This window comes from Chenopodium quinoa, unplaced genomic scaffold (genome assembly GCF_001683475.1).
Source record: "Chenopodium quinoa cultivar QQ74 unplaced genomic scaffold, ASM168347v1, whole genome shotgun sequence".
In the NCBI taxonomy this organism is placed as follows: Eukaryota; Viridiplantae; Streptophyta; class Magnoliopsida; order Caryophyllales; family Amaranthaceae; genus Chenopodium; species Chenopodium quinoa.
The window spans coordinates 781,278-805,809 of NW_018744878.1; the positions used below are offsets into that span (position 1 = coordinate 781,278).

A 24,532-nucleotide genomic window follows, 5' to 3' on the forward strand; every position below is an offset into this window, starting at 1 on the left:
ATCCACACATGGTATAATTGCCTAAACTCACGACATAATACATGATCTCTAATGATTTCAACACTATCGACCACATTCACATTATTACAATCAACACAAGGACAATAAAGGCCTTTGCCTCCCAGTTTGCGTTGATAAGCTAAAGCCCTCTCTCAAAACTCTTGAACCCCATTCCAAAATTCCAATGTATCGCGTCTACCATACATCCAACCACGATCCTTCTCCATTTAGTAAATTGTCTCTAAACATATATAGCAACATATAATTTATAATGTGTAAGTGCTACATATTTTATGTAAATCAAATTCAAGTACAAAACGTGAATATACCATTCATATAGTGAAAAAGTGCATGTTTCTAAAGGGTCCTTATCACTCCAACCTAACCCATCCTTGAATGTCTACTCTCACTAGTGAATGTATGTCAACTTTTCAATTTTAAGGAAAATCCGGCAGCATTTCCCCCTAGTTCTCCAAGTACACGATGTAGATAATTAATTACCCATATATTTACCCAGAGAACATAGTGAGGAAATGGTAAGCCAAGATGTTCCTTAAAATCAAAAAGAAAACATACATTCACCACCTAAGTGAGAGTACACATTCAAGAACAGTCCCAACCGGGGACTATTCAAGACTTTCTCCTAATGAGAAAGCCTTGAACGGGTATCTAGGCATATGATGATGCAAGTATTCTATATATTGTTGTATTTATTTGCAATTAAACAATACACAAGTTGCAATTTCATGAATCACCTTTTATTAAATGGATAAATAGAAAGAAATATAGCTAAGTAAAGTTTATAAGTCATACCAATATAGCAACTACCCACTTGAGCTCAATATGTAGTCCTCAAGCTAATTAAACTCGTGCTTCAATTCACAAATCTGTTAAAAAAAAACAATATACAAAAATTAGGTTAAATATAAGGTATGTACTATTTCTTTCTCATAACATGTCAACTCACTAATTTATTTATAAGCTAAAACACATCATTCATTGAACTAACAATTGCTAAACTAACAAGGTTACTAATATCTAATAGCTACATATAACAAGTGTATCATTTTTTCCACAAGGAGTAAAAATGCAAGATTAAGATCAAAATTTTGAGATAACAACAAGGCCTTAGTCTCAAAATGATTTGGGGCTCCGCTAACATGAATCGTCATAAGGAACAATACACTAAAATAAAGGGACCAAAAACAAAACTTTTGAGAGAATTTGGACAATTAAAATTCACCAACAATCCATAAAATTTGCACTTTCATAGCAACACAAATTAAATCCATAAATCTAGCAATTCAATCATCAAGAGATAAAAAAAACAAGTGTAAGACCTCCAAAATCATGGATTTTTCATAACAATTGAGAAATCCCATAAAAATTCTACCAATTAAACATCAATTACTATAAAATTCTAAATCAAAATTGCATCTTTTACTTCTACCTTCATCTATACTACAGTAGAAACCTATTTTTCTTCATGAATTTTCAACAAAGAACAGTAAAATTCCAACACCCATCAAACTAAATCAAAGCTAAATTTGATTGATTAATACAATATATAATTGATATATTATATAAACTAATAATACAACAAAAATACCCAATTATCACCAATGCATTATAACTAATATTGAATTCAATTATTCAATATTTCAATTCATAATTTAATTCATAATTTCATACTCTAAATCTCAAATTCTAAACAAAAAACATAACCTTATTGAAAGTTTGAAACAAATTAAAAGAGAAAGGAAAGAAGGGGACCTACGGTTGGAGGCTGTGAAGCGTTGGAGGAGTTGGAGCCTTGCTGCCGAGAAGAAATTGGGTCGTGAACGGGTGAGGTGTGAGACCGTAACTGAGCAAAAAGAGGAACTTCAAGCTTCAACAAAGAGGCGAATCGAAGAGGGGTTAGGGTGACTACTGACTAGCCGTCGCGGCGTCGCCGGTCGCCGGACCTGGAGACTAGAATACCGAGGAAGGAGAAGGGGCGAAGAGAGAGAACGAATGAATGGTGGTGGCCTGAAAATGGAGAACGAAAATGGAGAGCTGCGCTTTAGGGCTGTAATTTGAATGAAACAGTGAATGAGCACGAAAGAGAGAAGGAAGAAGAAAAAAAGTTTAAGCGGTTTTTTTTTTTTTAAATTAAGGCACCGGTTCAAACCGGTGCCCTTTTATTTTTGGCACCGGTTTGGTTTGAACCGGTGCCTTATATATTTTTGTAAAAGTGCGCCCAATTTTGGGTCGGTTTAGGGCACCGGTTTGGCCTGAACCGGTGCCTTTATGGGGGTGCCTTATTCTTTTTTTCTACTAGTGTATTATTCTCGACTTCGGCGCCGTGTTCCGCTTGCTCAAGGGTTTTCAATGGAGATATATTTGGAGATCATGTAGTGTCCTGTGCTGGGATGGTGGGTATTAAACATCGGTATAATGTCGTTCGTGACACCCTTGTTGATATTTGTTTTCGGTCCGGAATTTTGTGAGAAAGGAGGTTAATGTTGGGTTGACTGGAGGCAATGTTGGGGTTCGTTCTTCGATCTACAAATGTGTTGCTTTATTCTTTGGATATAGGTCTTGATGTGTGTGTTGACTTGACGAGGTCTTCTCCTTTGACACAATCAGGATTGTCTGACTTTGTTTCTGGTCGTGTTGTGTCGGTTGCTGCTCAGCTGAAACGGGGCAAATATGGGGCGCGTTGCAGGGCTATTGGTTATGGTTTTCTTCCCTTCTCTTTTTCTTCTTTGGGGGAATTAGAAAAGGATGATGTTGGGTTGTTGAACCAGGTCCAGGCGTTTGCAAAGACTGAGGATATAGGTGCTCGTGCAGTTGCTCACATCTTCAACAGGATCGCGTTCGCTATAGCTAGAGGAGTGGGGGTCCAGATTGTATCTCGGCTTCCCACCAATTTTTTGTAAATTGATTGACTTTGTAGATTTTTGTTATTTATAATAATAATAATAATAATAATAATAATAATAATAATAATAATAATAGTAATAATAGTAATAATAATAATAGTAATAATAATAACAATTACAATAACAATAACAATAATAATAATAATGAAATTTGCTCGACTCACCTTGCTCTGCTGACTCCTGCTCTACTCTGCCCAGAAGTTCAAAAGAAAAGGGTCGTAGTCTCACATGCAATCAGGGGCAGCTTTAATATTTTTTTTGTAAAACAAAAAAAGCACATACATATTGAATTAAAGCACATAATTAACATTATAATTAAAGTACAAACATTAAATTAAAAAAACATTGATATTAGATATAAGTAAATATCTAATATTAATGTTCCACAGTGCAAGATCTACTCGACGATCGTAGTTTCTACGAAGGAAAATTTTAATTGATCATTAATTTTTTTTATTTTACAGGAGTATAAACATTATTATATAAGCATATAGTAATTTAAGAAAAAACACATTGTTACCGTATAGATACACATTATAACATAATAAAAGCACAATACATTGTTGTTTTACCTAGCTAATTGCATGTAGATCGTATGAAGTATACTTTTGGTGTTTAGAGAGTCTCATAGGTGAGTATTGAATCGATCTTAGGATCCTTTGAAGTCGGGAGGAAATCTCTAACCACCCGATGAGCATTATTCCCTATAGAAATATATTTTGAGTTTTGAGAACCCTAGCTAGAGAGTAAAAAGGGAGAAGATCAGATTGACTTTGACCAGAAACTCAACTATTTAATTAGGAACCAAGGAAATACACAATATGAATTAATTAATAGAAAAAGAATAGACATTACTTAACCAAATGAGATTAGTACGAGTTTTATTTATTCTACTAAGCAGCAATTACGCAAAGTAAATTCTTTCATTAACAGTTGACATTGTACTTAAGAGAATAAACTTATGTTTATTTTTAAATTTTTTTGTAATAATGCTACCCACATATTGTTCTATATATATAATTCTACCAATCTACCCCAATAATTAGTAGCAACAAAATTTTATAGCATCTCTCTTTAAATCTGTTCAATTATTTTGTGTTTACATTATTTAATTTCTCTGATCTCTATAATCTTGCTAGCTCGCTCAAATTAAACAAGGACCTTCCAATTTTGGTAAGTGTTAATTGTTCTATATATTAAGTTATTAACACAAATATGGATTGATCTTGTATTTATTTCAATGTATGTGTATTTTTGAATTACTTAATCACTTGCAACGAACTAACGTTATTTTTAATGATACATGCTATTTATAAATTAAAGTCTTAACTTATTTATGATAGGGGATCAATGTCTACTCCACAAGGCAATGAAACCACGGTTCAAATATCAGATAATGCTAATTTGAGCATAATAGACGATAATTCGAGCGTAACGTACAAAAAATTCGACCGTGACATAAGAAAAAAAGTCTTATTTTGGTGCAACTTGGTCGTTTTCTTGGTGGCGGCAGGAATATGTGTGGCAAGTTTTACAGTTCCGTCACTACGAAAGGCCACACCGAGTGGTATAGCAATGTAGCAATGGAGCTTGCTCGTGACGGTCCTCTTATGCGGCCCTCTCTTAAGCAAGTTACTTCATTACATGGTTATTGTCATAGACACAAAATTTGGGGTGGCTGCCATGGCTAGGGAAAATGTGATCTACTATGTTGTGGAGTTAATCGAGAGTGCTTGGGTTGTATTGTGGTTTAGTATAATACTGGTTGCCTGGCTTTGGGTGGTAGATGAGCCAAGTTACTTAGGTATTGAAGAAGATCAAAATGAAAAACTTAAGAAAAAATTTGCTAAGACATTTCCTATAATAACCGTTACCCTAATTACCATAATAATTGGTTCTATTTTTTGGTTACTAAAAGATGTAGTGTTACTAATGGCTAAGTCTTCCTTTCACATAAGCAAGTTCTTTGAAAGAGTTAACGATGCATTAATGCATCAACACGTGATTAATAGGCTCACTCTTCGTGCTAATGCGCACGATATCCGTAAGTCGAATTTGTGTCAATGTTTGTGTGATTGGGAGGAGAAAATGCCTAGTCTAAGTGATCAAGTGAATGAGAAGAATGTTTCGTCTTGGGGGATGCAGAAGGTCATCAACTGGTTTTTCGAAAACGAAAATTTGACCTACTATAATTTGGTTGATGGAGAAGATAAAAAGATTGAATCTGAATTGGAGGCAATTGAAGCTGCCAAGTACATCTATTCCTCGTTGGCTCAAAATGAAGATTTAATGTAAGCATGCATCTCTATTCTTAAGTTCATGCATATATTTAGGGTTTAACTTGTAGGTTTTTAATATAATATGATTTGATCTAGCTTGATTTGAACTTTAATCTTATTTGTACATTAATAATTATTGAATGATATGAGGTGTCAATAGATTCGTATTCATGTGTACTTTCTAAATACGAATTTTTTAGTTAGGAACTATATTATATTAACGATAAGTAAACACAATAAAAATATATGATCGGATTATTTTAGAATTAAGAAATTAATTGCATAAAAAAGTTGAATTGAACATACCCATCCTCAGTATGCAGTATCTTCTTTTTGGTGATGATAGATGTATATTGGATCCATATGATGCATGAGGATTATATTAATTATTGGTAACAATTTAAAATAATCTAATCAATTTCTCGTGTATATAATGGAAGGAATAAAGTCAAGACGTACATCAAAGCGAAAGTTCAATTACCTAAAGATCAAGTATCAACAGTAATGTGTCGTTTGGTTGAGAAGCAGATCACAGAGGATGATCTAACGGAATTGATGGTTCGTGCATTGTTTTTTAACTCTTGTATTTAATTTACGTGTTTATCTTGTATGAGATGATATCATAATAACTCAAAATTACTTTTTTGAATGTTAATTAAAAGTATAACTCGTAACTCCTTTTAAAGTGTAACTTTCTAATGTTTTATGATAATTGTGAGTCGTTCTCCCCTAAGATGAATGTTTTTTTTAAAAAAAAAAAAAAAAAAATTGTTTTTAACAATTAGTCTCGGCCACTGCCATTTCAAATCCTGGCTTCGCGCTTACCTCATCACACCATGACTTATATTTTTGACACAGGTGAAGGCATTCAAGTACCGGGAAACACTAGCTAGTGCATTGAAGGCTAATAAGAAATTATTCGAAGCCTTGAACAAATTTACAGAAGCCCTCCTTGTGTTCTTCATCTTCGCTTTGTGGCTTATGTTGCTTCGGGTTGAAACTCGAAAGTTCATTATCGTCATTGGCACTGCCATTGTAGGCTCAGCCGTGATCATCGGAGACACTTGCAAGAAGCTCTTGGACTGCCTGTTGTTCGTATTTGTAGTGCATCCATTTGACATTGGTGACTGTTGTCTCATTGATGACGCTGGTAAGATTTGGTTAATGTACATATGCCTATATGTTGCAAAATAAAGTACGTAGTGCATGTAACATTCTTAAATAGAACCTAAAGTCTAGCAAATTATTTTATGGATTGACTAGAGAGTACATATCGAAAATGGTTCTCATGTCAATACATGTCCACTAGCTCGTGTGTTTCATGTGAACGTGTCATTTTCACTCATTTAGTACGTAGTGCATGTAACATTCTTAAATAGAACCTAAAGTCTAGCAAATTATTTTATGGATTGACTAGATAGTACATATCGAAAATGGTTCTCATGTAATACATGTCCACTAGCTCGTGTGTTTCATGTGAACGTGTCATTTTCACTCATCTAGTACGTAGTGCATGTAATATTCTTAAATAGAACCTAAAGTCTAGCAAATTATTTTATGGATTGACTAGAGAGTACATATCGAAAATGGTTCTCATGTCAATACATGTCCACTAGCTCGTGTGTTTCATGTGAACGTGTCATTTTCACTTATCTAGTACGTGGTGCTTCCAGGTGGCAGGTGTATAATATAAATGTTTAATGTTGTGATCCTGGCCATGTCTAACATAGTCAAAGTTGAAACAGGTGAATCAAAAGGATAAAAATCCTTACAACAATTGCTTTGACACTTGACAATGAGATAAGATACTATCCAAATACAGAATTAGCCGTCAAATGTATCAGCAATTATACTCGAAGTCGTGAAATGGGTGATTTTGTGGAATTCACCCCTGAAACTGGTGCATCAATTGAAGAAATTGAGCACAAAATAAAAAGGTGTTCTCTAATTTCATCATTTATTTTACATTGAAATATATACATTGCCTTCTCTTTTTTTTATTTAACTCGTCATGATTCACAAATTCAAAAACCAATGATAGAGTTAGGGCTTGTTCACATTTACTGAACTAAACAGGTTGGAGCTGACCTGAACTCAACTGAGCTAAAATGAATATTTTATGAGAGAAAGAATTAGGAGCTGAACTGAACTGAAATGAAATAAAGCTGAAGTGAACAGACCCTTACTAGTATAAGCTAAGTCAATTTTGATAATATATGACCATTTTTTCACCAAATGTTGGATTTGTTGTTCCACAGTTATATTACGAAAAATCCATTGTTCTGGCGTAAAGATTATCACTTGGTAATGGAGTTGACAGACGAGAACAAAGTGAAGATGAGACTTCATTTTAAGCACACCATTAATCCTCACGACTTCGAAGAAAGACAGAACCGAAAATCTCTACTTGTTTTAGAAATCACGAAAATTCTTCAAGAGGCTGCTAACAAAAACTCAGCAACAATGTAAACAGATAATATACGCATGCATGTATGCATAATATTCTTTATCAGATGTTTTACATAATTTCGACTAATAATGTTGTGGATCTTGATAATTTCGCCTAATAATCAACATCACGTTGCATGTAATTATATGGCAGAAATAATTTAATCGTGTTGTAATAAGCTGTCATTGTGTGGCATGGAAATAAATTGATGCATGGCTTGATTAAATTATGGATTGATGAAGCATATCCCATCAATTTTATTTTATTTTTAATTTTATTTGTAATTTTTTTTTCCAGCCAAAAATGACTACCTTATTATTTTTATGATGTATAATATGATTGGTTCATTTTTTCACATAACCACAATTAGTATTTAGTTTTATAATATCTACAATATAAATATAAATTTCAAAATTATAATCCAACATAAAACAAATATTTTTTTTTTGAGAAACTATAAAATAAGAATAAAAATTACATAAATAAAACTAAAAATTTGATGAATAAAAAAATGTTAATAATACAATATCAACCATTATTAATTTAAAGTAATACGAAGTATAATTAATCACTTGAAAAAAATATGTCAATCATGAACTTTATAATCATTAAAACATTATAGTTTTCATATTACACACAACTAGTGTAAAATTTTCAATACTTCGAGTATAATAGAAGTATTTGATTGACATACACAAAAAACTGAAATACTTGATCACGTTGGAGAAGAATTTTTGATGTGAGGATCAATCCCTCCCCTGTAAAGTTGTGCATGGGCCAGGTAATGCATCGTGTTAGTGGGCCTTTTGTTCGATCAATGGGTCGTATTTGATGTGAAATAAGGAAAAGTCGTACCATGCCAATCTTCCATAAACAAAGCACATTGCACATACACAAGTACACAACTCGACCCATGTCATACACTCATACTTAGGGGTGTTAATTCGGATGATCGGATCGGGTCTGATATGGTCAGATCGGGTCGAATTTTTTTTAAAGTGAAGTCATACTAAATTGTTATGTCCATACGAGTCTAAATCTGAATCGCATATTTTTTGGATCGGTTTCGGATCAGATCGGGCGTGCTTTTGATACTAACAAACTTCCTTATAAATAATTTTTATATATTTAGTTAAATAATTAAAATGAGTGGTAGACATGCAATAATAATGTGACATGTCATGCTCATGTCAAATTTCATAAGTGTTTATGACGATTGCACGATCCTAGGTCATTGTCATGTTAAGCTTACAACAGACTCTTATTGTGTCGGATTAATTTATAAATGTACATTAAGTTTATATAATCAAGTTGTATTTCACTAGTTATTAACATTGTTTATTATATTGGTAGATTAAGGTGTCGTTTAGTTCAAGTATTTTGGTTTGAAAATATCATATATAAACTTAATTAACTACATTATTATCTAAATTGATACAGTACGTGTAATCTTTGAGCTTGGGGCAATGACGCAGCTAGTGAGATAATAACCGAGGTGCGTCAATTGCTGGATATTCAATAAGTGTAATGGAGCTTATATGTGTGAGTGTGTCCGAACTTATCAGAACTAAACAAGTTCGATAATGTTTTCCCATATATACAATTACATACGAGTATTTAACAAAGTCAGATTTTTTGTCACAAAGATCCGATTTTCACAAGGAGCATGGGAGTTAAGGCCCGTAGGAGTAATGTTAGATGGGTTGGGCTTTACGCTTGAGATAATCAGATTAGATGGCCCAGATGGGGGCCCACTTGTTTGAAAAAATTTGAGGAAAAATGTGAGGAAATCATTAGTCATAGTTTAACATTTAAAAAAGGTACTCCGTACAATATATGGAACTACCTGTATAAGTATATGTACCAACAAGACTACAAGAGCTGGTCATGTGTGCAATCTGGGTCGAAGGTGGATGTAGGGTCCGTTCTGATTTTACTGAATTAAACTGAACTGATTGAAGTTGAATTGAACTGAATTGAACTAAACTGAATATTTTACGAGAGAAGGAAATTAGGAAATGAACTGAACTGAACTCAACTGAGTGTTTTATGAGAGAAGGAAATTAGGAAATGAACTGAACTGAAAATAAACTGAAGAGAACATGCTCGCAATCAGAGCTAAGTTCAAATGAATTAGGTTGGGCATTTTTTTTAAAAAAAAAAAACTAGTATAAATGTATATGTACATTTTATTAGGAACATTTATTGAACTATTAAGTATAATATGTACTCTGTATATATAGAGTACTTTTGTACTACCTCCATCTTTGAAGACATGAGACGTTGGACTTTTTTCACTATTTATGTACTTCGTATTAGTTTTGGCCATACTTTTCTACTAGTATAATAAAATCTGTTGTTCGATACGCATTAATATAAAGTTTAATAATATAAATTTTAAAATGATTTACATTAATATTTAATTATATGAAAATAAGTTAAAATAGTGCATCGACATGTGTACAATGTTGACAGTGTCATGTCTTCTGGGACAGAGAGAGTATGGTCAACCGAAAAATCTGTACATTTTTGTTTTTTTATCATTAGCTCTACATGTATACTACTCCGGTTCTTATTACTTGCAACAAAGAGGTATCATTTAATACCGAGTACTTTGAATGTTCAACCGTAAAATGTGTATATTTCTTTTTTTTTTTATCAATACCATGTACTACCTCTGATTCTTATTATTCGCAACAAAGGGGTATCATTTGTGAAACATAAAATATTCCTTTGTCACGAGTAATATAAGAACCAGAGGTAATATATTGAAGTAAACCTTAATATATACTCCCCCCCATTCTTTTTACTTGACTCGCTTTGACTATTATACTATTCACCACCCTTCCTTTGACCGTCTTTTGTGAATTATATGTACTATCATAATAATTCATGTGAGATCTTCTTATATTCGTCTTAATAAGTACTATCATAATATATAATTTCAATCATTCTCACTTATAAGAAATTAAAGTTATTGATCGTTTAAGTTTTGCATTGACAAGCATGATAAATGAAACAGGTTAAGTAAAAGAGAATGTATAAAGTATTAGAAGATCATGCCCAAAAATCAGTATTTTTTTTTATTATTTTTTTTATCAGTAATATGTATCTCAATGTATATTTTACACACTACAATTTAATTTTTATACATAAGTAATTTTTTTTTTTTGAAAGAAGTAAAATATATTATATATATACGAATACAAGTATAATTTTTATAAATAAATAAGTACAATATGTGGTTAAAGTAGTAAATATACAAATAGTGTAAAATGTCAAAATAATGCTCACATTGTACGGGTGAATCTTATGAATATCTTACCTTGAGAACTAGCGTTGATCGACACTGTACTCGAGCTCTAATAATGTACATCCAACATCCTAATACAAGTGTCAATATCAATATTGTAATGCCTCGTCATGGAACTGACTAGACATGCTGTAAATGGTGCATGCTCCTAGTGTTCGTGGAACTTTGCCTCAACCGCCTATAAGTGTCAACTCTAATTCGAGGGTTGGCAGTTCAATTGAGAGTAGACTATTGCCTAACCTACAAGTTCAATCGTCACATCATTCTCAACATCACAGCCTAGTCGTCGGAAGCAGTGACGTTCTAGGTGGTGCGATTATTTACCAAATGGAGCATAACGTACTTATATTTCCATCATTAGCCCTCCCTTCCTTGGGCTCCTCCATTATTCACCAATCAAGCGTGAAGGCAACGAACAACATTAGGTCACCCATTAGGGCTCTTCTTTCCTTGGAACGGTCCAAGATTAGGTGCTCGGAATTTTGGTCTTTCTTCTAGCCCTTATCCATGCTACTTATAGGCATTATGGACATAGCATTGTTGGCCAAAATTTGAATTTTTAAGGTCAATAAGCCTCTCGGTTTGTTTATCATGTCCAAAGGCTTAGCTTGTAATTTAATGTACCACACTTGTCAGTCTACGAAAGTTGAAGTAGAAAAAAGTCACAAGTCAATGTTTAAGGCTCGCGAACAAGAGTATTCCCTTTTCTAGATTTACTCCAAGCCATGAATTTAACCTTTTTTTTTTTTTTTTTTTTTTTTTTTTTATCTGGGATTGCTTGCAAGAAAGGATTCTGCCCCAGCTATGTTGGAGAAAGCAGGTAATCTCATACATAGCTAATATATATGGCTTAGGGTAAATATAGAAAAGGAATACTCTTGTTCACGAACCTCAACAAACAATATAATCTTTCTACTTTAATTTTCATAGTCTAAATATATGGTGCACCATGCCAAGCCTTTTGTGATGATGACCGGTCAGAACGAGGTTGATTGACATGAAAAATTACGAATTCAATCTGGCCAATAATACTATACCTATAATGTTTATAAGTAGAAGGATATAGGCTAGGAGAAAAACAAAAATTCCAAGCACCTAATCCTCAATTGTTCCAAGAAGAGAAGAACCTTGGCGAGTGATCTAATATTGTTTGTTGCCTTCTAGCTTGGTTGGTGGATGTTAGAGCCCAAGGAATTAAAGGAGGGTCAATGATGGAAATATAAATTATGCTCCATTTGGTGAATAGAAGCAACACCTGAAACGCCATTGCATCCAACGCCTAGGCTATGATGTAGAGAATAATGTAACTGACCTTGTAGGTTAGGCAGTAATCTACGCTCAATTGAGCCGCAACCCTCAAATTGGAGTTGTAAGTTAAAGGTGGATGATGCAGAATTCTGTAAACACTATGAACATGCACCACCTTGGGCTTGTCTGTTGAGTGTTGAGGTGAATTTACATGCATGCATCGTATTTACTCGCACAATGAAAAGTTGCAAGACCTGGATCGAATTAAATAAGTAATAGCCCTTAATTAGTTGATTGTTTGGAAAAGAAATACATAATACAACATATAAACTTCATATTCCACCAAATAAAATGCTTAGTATATCTCATTTATGAACCCAACCAAATAAAATATTTGGGTGTGTTTGTGTGTGTTGTTTGTCCTTAAAATACTCTCATGTGTGTATCTCTTCTTAAAACACAAAAATATATAAATATTGACATTCAAATGAATTATAGTCTTCAACCAAAATGATAATCTCATTTAATCAAAAAAAAAAAAAAAGAGAAATTTTGTGAAAAACCACCCACTTAAAACACATTTTTGTGAAAAACCACCCACAATAAAAAATGTTGTAAAAAACCACCCAAACCAAAAAAAAATGTTGCAAAAAGCCACCCACTACTAAAAACAGGTTGTTGACCATATTTAAACAAACTCCGTAACTAATTAATTATTATTTCCATTTTTTTATATTACAAAGTAATAACTAAATTATGACAAACAAACTCCAAAATTAAATCAGATCACACAACTATATGTTAAAAATTAAAAACTTTAACAAGAATAATCAACGCGAATACAAATATAATAAGAATATTGTAGCTATAAATTTCAATGTAATAATCAATTTCATCATCAAACCCAAAATTATATTTTTGAAACAATCCCAAAATTAAAAATGGAGAAACTAATGCATAAATCAACAACTAATCAATCATAATTGAAGCATGAAATCACCAAATTAAAATAACCAAATTAAAATAAAGGAGTAAAAAGTGATATAATAAAATAAAAATAAATTAAAAATAAGAGAGAAATAAGAAGTATACCTGAAAATTTTAGAAGTTGATGAGAATTTTACAGAGAAAGCATAGGAGGAAAAACTGGAGAGTGAGAGTGAGTGAATTGAACAACTACTACTCTTTGACTATTATTTGTATTAGGTGTGATACATGAGCATTAATTACTATTAATATGTTGATTTGTTATTGTATAAACTTGATTTCTTTCCATGTATGAAGAATAATCAATTGGAAATAATAATTGGGCTTAATTTGTTTTGATATAAGAATTATTGTCCATTGGATCAATAATTGGAGATGATATTAAGTTTGATACATGAGAATTAATTACTATGAATATGTTGATTTGTTACTATTTAAATTTGATTTTTTCCATGTATAAGGAAACATCAATTGGAAATAATAATTTGGATTGATTTGTTTTGATACAAGAATCATTGTCCATTATTGGATCAATAATTGGAGATGATATTAAGTGTGAGACATGAGGATTAATTACTATGAATATGTTGATTTGTTACTATTTAAATTTGATTTTTTCTATGTATGAAGAAGCATCATATCAATTGGAAATAATATTATGGATTGATTTGCATATTCAATGGCTTTTAATTCAAGGAGATTTAGTCCTTCCTTTGTTCACCCTATTCAAATAAATTTAATAATTAGTTTAAATTTAATAACAATAAATTTAGACCAGTAAAAAAAAAAAGTAAAATTCAACAAAAATATATAAGTTAATTTAAATTCAGTAAAATAAGTTCACCTCAATAAAAATAATTTAAGTACGAAAAATGTAAGTTTAATAATTAGCAATTAAAGAACAATTATAATAATGAGCCGGTAATAAAAAGGTTTTAGTTAGTTAAAATAATTTAAGTTTAGTAAAACTAAATCATAATTACGTTATAAACATGATTTAAATTTTGTAACAATAATTTAATTAATTTCAATATAATTAATTTAAATTAAGTAAAAATAATTTAAATTTTGTATACCTAGTGAAATAATTTTAGTATATGTTGTGAAATTTTACACATAGCATGCATGCCTTTATATACATATATTGTTCAATGAAAATTATTAGTCAAATTTTAAAAGTTTAACCTGATAACCTATACTTTAGTAATGGGGCAAAAATTATAGGGACAGAGATTAGAGAGATAAGAGATTAGTTGGAAGAGTTATCTCACAAAGTAATGTCAGACAGTTTAGGATTGCACGTGGAATAAAATGAATAATCCACATTAGCTACAAATCAACTATTTAATCAATTTAATAGTAATATATTTAGCTTTTAATCATGTGATTATGTTAGAATCTTGACTAAGGAGATTCCTGTAATTATAAGTGGGTCCTTATTTCATTAGTATACAGCATTTTAGGAGTAGTCGTACTTAATTTTTGCCAGGCCTTGCATGCTGATCTTGGGCACGTCTTAATACATTTTTTAATTCTTGTTAATCAAGTACGTAAATATATTATACAAGTACCTAACTACGACAATAAATAATTAGTATATTGCTAAGTGATTATTAGATCTAATCATAGGTTAACTTTATTAGTTCTTTTGCCTCGATGATATTATACAAGGGCTTTCAGTCTTGTTGTATTTGCAGTATTACCAGGCCTTTGGTCAGGAAAGGAAACCCCTCCATGGGAAGGTCAAGCCTACAAAAGGTCTCTCAAGTCTTGAAAGATGGGTTTGCTTGGAAGGTTGGAAATGGGGTTAACATCAAGGCTATCAGTATGCCTTGGGTAAAGGGGGATATTCCTCTAGCAAACTCAAAGGGCCGCTTTGGAATGGAAAGTGAAAGACTTTATTGACGAGGTTATTGGCTGTTGGAATGCAGGGAAGATCAGGGAGTGCTTCGATTGGAATAGTGCAAAATCCATTCTCTCCATGGAGCTTCCGCAATCAAAAGAGGATGATTTCCTTTACTGGAAATATCACCCTTCGGGAAGGTACACGGTTAAAACTGGCTATTACTATTTGTCCAAAGACCTAGGGCTAGCAAAAACCACTTTCCTTGCTAGGGATCAGAATTTTGTGAAGCTGATCTGGAGAATGGATATTCAGCCAAAATGGAAGTTTTTCCTGTGGAGACTCTTTCATGATAGTATCGCAGTCAAAGCTAATTTGGCTAGAAGGGGAATACAAGTCGATGAGACTTGTGATCATTGCGGGGTGGGTGTGGAGGACAGCCAACACCTCCTTAGATTCTGCAATCTGGCAAAGGAGGTATGGGAGAATGGCTCCCTTACTATTTGCCATGACTCTCATGAGTCCAGTTCCTTGAAAGGATGGATTCAGCACTATATCCTGCTCTTTTATAGCGAGGATGGTAAGTATAGTCACCGTTGTGCGTTGTTTATCGCAACTTTATGGGGACTATGGAAGACAAGGAATGAAAGATGTTTCAAAGGTGCTAGAGGTACGACAGGGCTAGTGGGGGAATTTATAAACTTAGCAATGAAAGACCACGAGACCTTTACACAACAGGGGAATGCGACCAATGAAGTGGAGGCGAACAATGGGAATGACCCAATCATTCCTCCGGGGTTTAACTATGTTCATCTAGGGAAAGAGAAGTTAGGTTTTGATGACTTCATAGTGGAAGTGGATGGCTCTTGGGATAAGAATTCAACAAGAGCAGGGATTGGTTGGGCGGTCAAGGCAAATTCCCAGGGTTATGACATGGATGAAGGGGGGAAACATGGAGCGACTTCGTCAGCCCTCCATTGTGAAGCTTGGGCTTGCCTTGAAGCGATGAAATGGGCTCAAGCTAAAGGTAAGCAAGGGATCCTTATCTTATCTGATTCCATCTCTCTTATGGATAATTTACAGGATAATCTAGGTAAGGAAATTCTGATAACCTGGATTCTAAAAGAGATAAGGGAGGTCGGGTCGGTGTTTCGAAGATGCACAATCTTAAAGGTGCGTAGGGATCAAGTTCAAAGGGCGGATGATATTGCGAGAAAATGTCAGATTACCCTGGCGAACTATTTGTAGTTTTGTATTGCTTTTGCTATTGTCAAAAAAAAAAAAATACTACTAATTTCAGTCATAAGTTTGAACAGGATCCTAATTGTCAGTTTGTCATAAACTACAAGAAATTTGATGTCTTGTGGCAGTATTAAAATGTGTTTTATGCACAAGTTATCATATAAAACAACAAATTAAAGTATTACATGATCCTTTGTTTGAAGGGCTTTGCTGTGATACTTGGGATGAAATCTTAATGTCGATTTTATATCTATACATTACGAATTATATTAATTTATTATTTCTATTTTCAAGAATTTAGATTCGAACCAAAGGATGAGTGATTAGAGGATAAAACTCAAAGAAATTGAACGAGTTTATAATAATTTGGACAACATTTTTTTTTTAATCATTTTCATGGCCTTCAAAAAAATATATCGTCATTTTACCATAAATTTATAACAACAACTTTAAAATAAACCGCTAAGAGAAAAAAAAAGGTTTGGCATCCGTAACAAAAAAAAAAAAAAAAAAATCCTCTTCCTTTCTCAAATTTCCCTTAGAGACTATTCACATTACTAAACTAAACTGATTGGAGCTGAACTGAACTGATTGAAGCTTAACTGAACTGAACTGAACTGAAATGAATATTTTATGAGAGAAGGAATAGGAGCTGAACTGAATTTAGCGGAAATGAATATTTTATGAGAGAAGGAAATTAAGAGCTGAACTGAACTGATTAGAGCTGAATTGAACTGGACTGAATTGAAGTTGAAGTGAAGACCTACATTCCTCCCTTTGTTCCTTAAATTCTCAGTTATGAGCAAAACAAAATCACTAACACACACCTCATATTGTGTATGTGTTTTAGCATGGAACATTATAAGCACCTCTTAAAATGACAAAAATACCCCTGAACTCAAACATTTGTTCAAATTAAACATTCACACACACTCAATCCTAGACCACTTCATTAGGACCACCTTTAAGAATATCACTTTTGTTAGTGCGTGGAAGTGATCTAAAACACTAGGAAGTAAATGGTTCCTTTCTTTCTTTTGCCTCAAATAAGGTAACGCAATGTTGAAGCAACACTACAAATGCATGCAAGGACCATTTTTCTTCTTTTATCTTTTTGCAATAAATATAACATGAATCATGATAAATAAAAATCTCAAAGTTTGATCCAATTATTTTTTTCTTCATTATTTCATTTTATTTTCTTAGAGAAAAAGCAAAAGCAACTTGTTTTTAATGAGCTTCTTCACAGCTTTCACTATTCCCATAGAAATTTTCTTCAATCCCAATTGTAAACTTCATTTTATTACTTGTGATTGCGATCTCGAATCTTTTTTTAATTTCCCCCCAAAATTCTATTATTAGTGTGACAAATTTCTCATCTTTTTTATTTCTATCTTTTTTTATGTGCTTTTTTTATTTTTTTAACCTTCTTTGATCAAATCAAACTGTCGTTCTCTACCATGCATTTTAGTAGCTTTATGATCCAAAAAATGAAATATCTACTGATCAAGTGATCCTCTTCGTTTCTTTTTCTGCATCCCTACATTGGGTACATACCTTTCTTTTGTCCCACTTCTAACTTTCTCTACGTTCTAGACGATTTCAAAGTTACTATGATCTCCGATCCTATTCAAAAATAGCATTTGTGCTATTTTTGATTTTGAGACTGAATCTTAAGTTCTTAACCATTACTCTACTCGGTGGAGGAGAAAGCTCAGTCCACAAACAAGGCTTAAGGACATTTCATATTAAAATCAATTGGTTTGTTGTTAATAGGTTTATCAAAGGTTCAAATATTGAACCTTATCGAAGAGGACTTTTTAAGTTAATTATAGCTAAAGCCCAATCCAATTAAGTGTATATCCAACTCAACAGCACAGGCTCGGATAGTCGGATCACTTCTATCATGATTTATTTATATGCATGGAGTGTTTTGATGATCATAGTGTATATATACATTACATTGCCATTTTCAATTATTAATAATTCTAACATGCATATATAGTTAGACTCTTAGAAAAGGAATCCCTAACTAAAAGAATTATGTTGAATATGATAGCTATGCCGCAATAGTAAAATTTCTAATAAAATCTCCTATTATTGTTATTGGGACAACTATAGATAATGTAAAAGTAGAGTAGAATTCAATTAGTCTTCAAAGTTTTAATGGTGGAAACTTGTGGTACATAATATCATCTTTGGAAATGACATTAATGTTAAAGAGGGCGGTGAAGATAATAAAATCGATCATTTCATTGCATTTGTTGAAGTGACAAATGCTCTAATTTTAGCCCTATACGTTTGGAGTACATGCCCCCCTTAAATAGTGGGATGGTTAAGGATTGTCCCAAAGTTAAACATAAGAATGAATAAAATTAGGCATGTTCTTTTACGTTGAAATTTAGTCAGTTCAATTCAGCTCCTAATTTTCTTCTCTTATAAAATATTCATTTCAGTCCAGTTCAGCTCAGTTCATTTCAGTTCAGTTCATTCAGCTCAGTTCAGTTCAGCTCAGCCGAGTTCAGCCAATGAGAACAGGCCTTAGTCTTATTAATTTGGCAAGGAAATTCGATCTATACAGTATTTGTTAGGTATATATTGATAGGAAAGCTCACCAAAAATATATTTGCCAAACTAATTAATTAGCATGAGCCCATTTCCCCCTACATATCTTGTGAAGGTAAATATAAATAAATAAATAAAATCTACCCATAAAATTATTAATCAAAATATATCCCTAATAATTGTAATAATATACTCACTTTTTTTAATAAAAGTTAGAGCGAGTATTTTATCCGATCAAATCAAGACCCACCAAAGTTATTAGGCTTTATGGGAAGTCTAGGAACGAGCCCGAAATATATCCGATTTAAATAGCCAGATTGATGATAATAATAATAATTAAAAATAATGTGCAACTTATAAGTCAAATTTTGTTTAGATTTTATATTATGGAGTCCTTTCGCTCACTCACTTTATTTTTACCTAATCTTTTCCCACATTTTGCAAAACACTAAAACAGGTTTGCATTATTGTGAAATACTGAAATAGTATCTACTTTGATCCAAAAAAAAAAAAAAAAAAAAAAAAAAAAAAAAAAAACAGCTACTCTGTTATGTTGTCTGTCATGAGAGTTTCAATTCTCTATTTTACTATTGGATTATTAGTCTTTTACATGTAAATTTAATATAGATATACATAGAATAGAATTTCATGAAATAAGTTATGAGAATGTTATGACATATCGGTATATGCTCCATATTTTTCAACCACTAAACCTTTTTTCATTCAAAATATCTGTCATTTAAATAGTACTAGTAAATAGTAATATATATGAATGGTTTGGTAGTTTAAAAAACATTGCACTATTAGTCTATTACTTGTGGAAGTAAAATAATACAAATATATAGACCAAAGCGAAGAGAATTCTTCTTGTGTCCAAACATTGGAAACTATATTACTTAATGATGGTAGAAAGCAAGAAATCATTCAAAGAAATGTGCAAATCATTTCAACATTTGACTTAACACATAACTTAATTTACAATTTGCACTTTCATCACTAAAATGATGTCTTGTCATTCCCTTCAACAAATTAAAGTGTGATTAGGTCACATTTACAAGTACGTTAGTGAATTTTTTTTCTACCACAAAATTAAAATTAAAAAAAGGCTAACACAATGTCAAAAAAGATAAATAAACTCCTCTACTTGAATTATTTTTCTCTCCTTTTTTTTCACTAAAATAATTATTCCAAAAAAAAAAAAAAAAAAAAAAAAAACACTACATAATCTTAATTAGTTATCAAATTGAGTAGTCTCATAAACAGGGAGTTCATTCCCAATTAATGAAAGATGATCTAACTCAAATAAATCTGAACTAGAACAACTAAACCCATCATCCTCTTCTTCATCATCATCATGTTGATTATAATTTACGCCGCGATTAACTCCATAATTACCCTCATTAATCTTCTCTTTACTACACAAATCATGGGATTTACTCAATCTATTATCCCAATAACCACTTAATAAATCCAAAGCAACTTCTTCAAGTTTCTTTTGTTGTTGCAATTTATCACTTTCTTTCTCCAACCCATTAAATTTCCTTAATTCTTCATAACTTTTTGACAAAGATCTTCCAAATTTCGAGTTTAACAAACGATCTCCTTTTTCTTCTCGCAAAGATTTATACCCACAAGGTTGAGATTCATCGTCTACAATTACACTTACAGGGCAAAATCTTACTGTCCGTTTAACCCCTTCGTCTTGTACCTTCTTGTTCTTGGTCATACACGACCGAGAAAACGATGATGCAGACGAGCAAGATGAATAGTCATACGAGTAGGAACGAGTATCATCTTTCGTGTTACCTTGTTTTGTAGAAGCTATGCTGTTGTTACCCTTTTTCCTGGAGTTTTTACCCTCTTTTGCGAATAATGAATTCATGAAATTGGTTAGTCTCAACCCTGGTGAAATCGGCTGCTTTAAGTTCTTCAAGTTTGAGTAAAAATGAGCTGCTCTTGATCTTGTTGTACTAGAACTCATTGTTAAATCTTCATTGTCTAGGACTTTGTTGTTGTCGAGTTGTTTAAGATACTTAGACTCGATTGAGTGAGTTTTGATTGGTTTCGGCCTTGGAGGAGCAAAGCAATTAGCTCTATCCTTTTGCTTCGGAGCAGGATAATCAGGAAACTCTGTTTCTGATGGAGAAGATGAAGTTGATGTAGTAGTCGTCGTTGTACTACTGAAAAACAAAGCATCTTGTAAGTCGAATTCTTCGAGCAGAGTCGTAGATGATGATGATCTAGAGTTTGATTTTTTCTCTACTCCTCGAGTAATGACTTTGTCATTTACTTTCTTCTCCATCCATTTCTCCACCAAACACGCCCTTCTGAGACTCGACATTTTCTCATCTTCTAATGTTGTAGGTCGTGGTCTTGCTGTTGGTGATCCTCTGGTTTTTGTGCTCGTAGTTTGTTCTGAGTGAGTTTTGTTGGAAGGTACAGGGTTGAGACCGTCTGATACAAGATTTTGCGAGGTTTTTGAGTGGTGGGATTTGGGGGGTTTATTGAATTTGTTTAAAAAAGAGGATGATAATGTTGGGGTATGGGGATCATCATATTCATGACCATACTTATGCTTGGATTTGGATTTGGACCTGGATTTCTCCCAATTATACATTTTGGGAATATATATGTAGTTTCATGTAATTTGTTTCTTCTGTCGCTAAAAGAAACAAAAACAAAATCAAAGAGTAGGGAATTTAGAAAAAGAAGACAAAAGGTGTTTATGATTTTTGTGGGTTAGAAATATGGTTTAAGTGAAGAAGAACAAAATTACAAGAGAGAGAATGAAAATGAAAATAAAAATTGTGATGCTTTAAAAAAGAAGAGCATGCGCGTGCATGTTAAGAAGGGAGGAATTTAGTTCTTGTTAGTGCCAGTTTGTCATTGTAAAGTTAGAGGGAAGAAGTTGGGAGGATAAAGAATCTTGCAAATTTGGAACTAGCAAATAGAACTACTGATAAATGGGTTTTTCTTTTAAAAAAAATTAAATTATTTTTATTTTTTTAAAAAATTAAAAATGATTAAAATAAAAATTGATGTGACGTGGTAAGATGAGATGCCTCTCCACCTTTGGTCAAGTTTGGAATTTGGGAGCTCCCCAACCTCTTCCTGTTGATTGGAGGCAAAAGCCGTTGATTATGTTTGACAGAAAAATTTAGGAAATTTGACTAAAAGTATTGTCCATATGTAAAAGAAGAACATTTTATGTACAAATAGTTTGAAAAGTTGTTAAATAATTATCATTACCAGGACGTGATGAATTATTGTAAATGTTGTTGAACGATATTAGAGTCTCTATATAAAGTTACCCGTAATACTTTAATTTAAATTAGACACTGTATTAATTAAGAATTTATCGAATATATATTTGAAGTTAGTTATTTTGGTTATTTTTGCAAATAATAATAAAATCATTACTTAACATTAATACTACGTATATAAGGTTAATTAATTCATTTGACGTGCATTGTTAAGTCTCTATTATTCAAATGAAATAGTGCTCAAACAGTCGAACTCACTATATTAACAAACTAATAAAAGTGTTAACATAGTCCACTAGTTATCTTTTAAACACGACTTCTCACAAAGTCACAAATTATTAAGTTTGAAAATGGAACAAAATGCTCAAAAAGATTGATTGATTTTAAGCTAAGTCACATGTTAATAACGAACAATTGAGATAATGCCATAATTAATTAATTATTTATACATACTAATTGGTTCAAAGTAGCAAATTCTATTTTGATATTGCTGCGTTGGCGCATGTAGAAATAGCGTTATCTACGGTTTAATACGTTGGTTCATAATTATATACAACAACGTACATGCATGTCTTTGTATTAGTGAGGCATTATTATTATATACACTGTACATTCTAGAGAGAATTTTTGTTTGTTTAATTCATTAATTAAGTGGAGAAGAATTAAAATAATTGGTTGTTGTGATGGAAAAAAGACAGAAAATGACAAGGAAGGCTCATAGTTAGTTGGTATAAACTTAATTAAAATTAAAATGATATGATTAAAGGATGAAGATCATTTGAGCTGGCATTTGCATTGACAATGTTTTACTAACTACCATTACCACGAGATATATAATTAGCACTATGCCATGAATTAATTAACAAAGTATTAAACAAAAGGAAATTGATCTTATAGGTAGCTTTGAAGAATATATCACCTCATTAATTTATGTTATTTCTATTTGTCTTTTTAGTTTTATTAATATATAATGAGTGAACTAATCATTCACTGACAATGTAATTACTCATTTAAATGACACTTGGCTTCTCAGCTCAAAATTACCTAGCTTGGATATAGAATATCGATCACATATATATAGTAGGGAGTAGGGTTCGTAGGGATGTTTCCCTAATCAATCCTGGATAGTTTTACAAGAATTTGTTAAACACCACCAATAAAATTTATCAAAACCGCCAACAAAATCGATGAATGGACATTGTTGAATAAGTAGCTACAATATCTTTTATTTTTAGCTATTATATATTATATTTGAATGCGTATTGTTAATTTAATTTTATTTTAAGATTATTAAATAATTTAGGCCACATTTATTTTACCAATTTTGCCGATTACATGATTGTTTATGGTTAAAGTTTTGGGTGATACAAACTCACGTAAATCCACCATCTTCATTTTCCTTCTTCCCCTTTCTCTCTCCTCCCGCCCATCAATGGTGGCCAGATCCTCCACCACTCTCCGCCTCCTCTACTCCACCTCCCAACTTGCCGGCGATGAAGATGATCTGGAGAATGACCGGATCTTCTTCTCCACTTCTTTCTCTGTCTTCTTTTTTATTTCCCCCAAATCTTGCATGAAACTTAGATAATTTTGTTGTCGTCTTTGTCCATCTCTTCCATCATCTTCTTCACTTCTTCTAGCGATGTTTCCGATCTTAATGGGATTGCGAGAATTCTTTGCTGGAAATTGTATCTTCATGATAGTTGCTTGATGTAGAGAGAGCATCAAAATCAATCAATCCTCCAAGGGTATATGTGGAAGAATGGTGGTTGCTGCTCAAGAACTTGATGTGGGCGTATGATTTGAGATAATTTTTATCAGGAATAAGATTATTTTAGTCAAGAATAAGGTAAATTTTATTAGAAATAAGACTATTTTAGTCAGGATTAAGATAATTTTTATCAAGAATAAGACAATACTTCCTCCATTTCTATTTAGTTGACGCGTTTGATTTAGACATATATATCAAGGAGATGAGAGAGTAAGAGAGAATGAAAAAACAAGTGGGGTAGCTTGTAAATGCAAGGTAAAAAATTTACCCCAAAAGGAAACGTGTTAACTAAAAAAACTTCCTAAAAGGAATACGTGTCAACTAAAAAGAAACGGAGGTAGTATTATCGATTTTCATGTGAGTGGGGGGATGAATGTGTGCATTATAAATTGGAGTCATGTAAGTCCGTTCTACGCAAAACCTTCTCTTGTGTATATGAAGGAGAGGAATGTACACAGTATTATTAGTTTGATGAATTTGTTGTTCCAAGTTTCTATTACATTTTTAAAGCAATAGCATTTGTACGGAATAGTTGATAACTACATATAGCTAATTCATGGACATTCTCCTTCAACTAGCAAAATCAATGTGAACTCCTTCCCTATCATTAGTTAGACACACATGTATTTTAAGTCAAACTTTCATTAA

General features: G+C 32.3%; 1 protein-coding gene across 1 annotated transcript; it reads right to left on the bottom strand.

Annotated features, from left to right (window-relative positions):
* Positions 1-20,045: 20,045 nt before the first annotated feature.
* On the bottom strand, positions 20,046-22,140 carry LOC110705389 (protein BIG GRAIN 1-like A). The gene has a single exon (XM_021883238.1). It carries the CDS (start codon positions 21,465-21,467, stop codon positions 20,082-20,084), a length of 1,386 nt encoding a protein of 461 aa, XP_021738930.1. The 5' UTR covers positions 21,468-22,140; the 3' UTR covers positions 20,046-20,081.
* Positions 22,141-24,532: the final 2,392 nt, after the last annotated feature.

Coding starts and splice junctions, on each gene's coding strand:
- LOC110705389 (XM_021883238.1), bottom strand. CDS start 21,467: ATGTATAATTGGGAGAAATCCAGGTCCAAATCCAAATCCAAGCATAAG.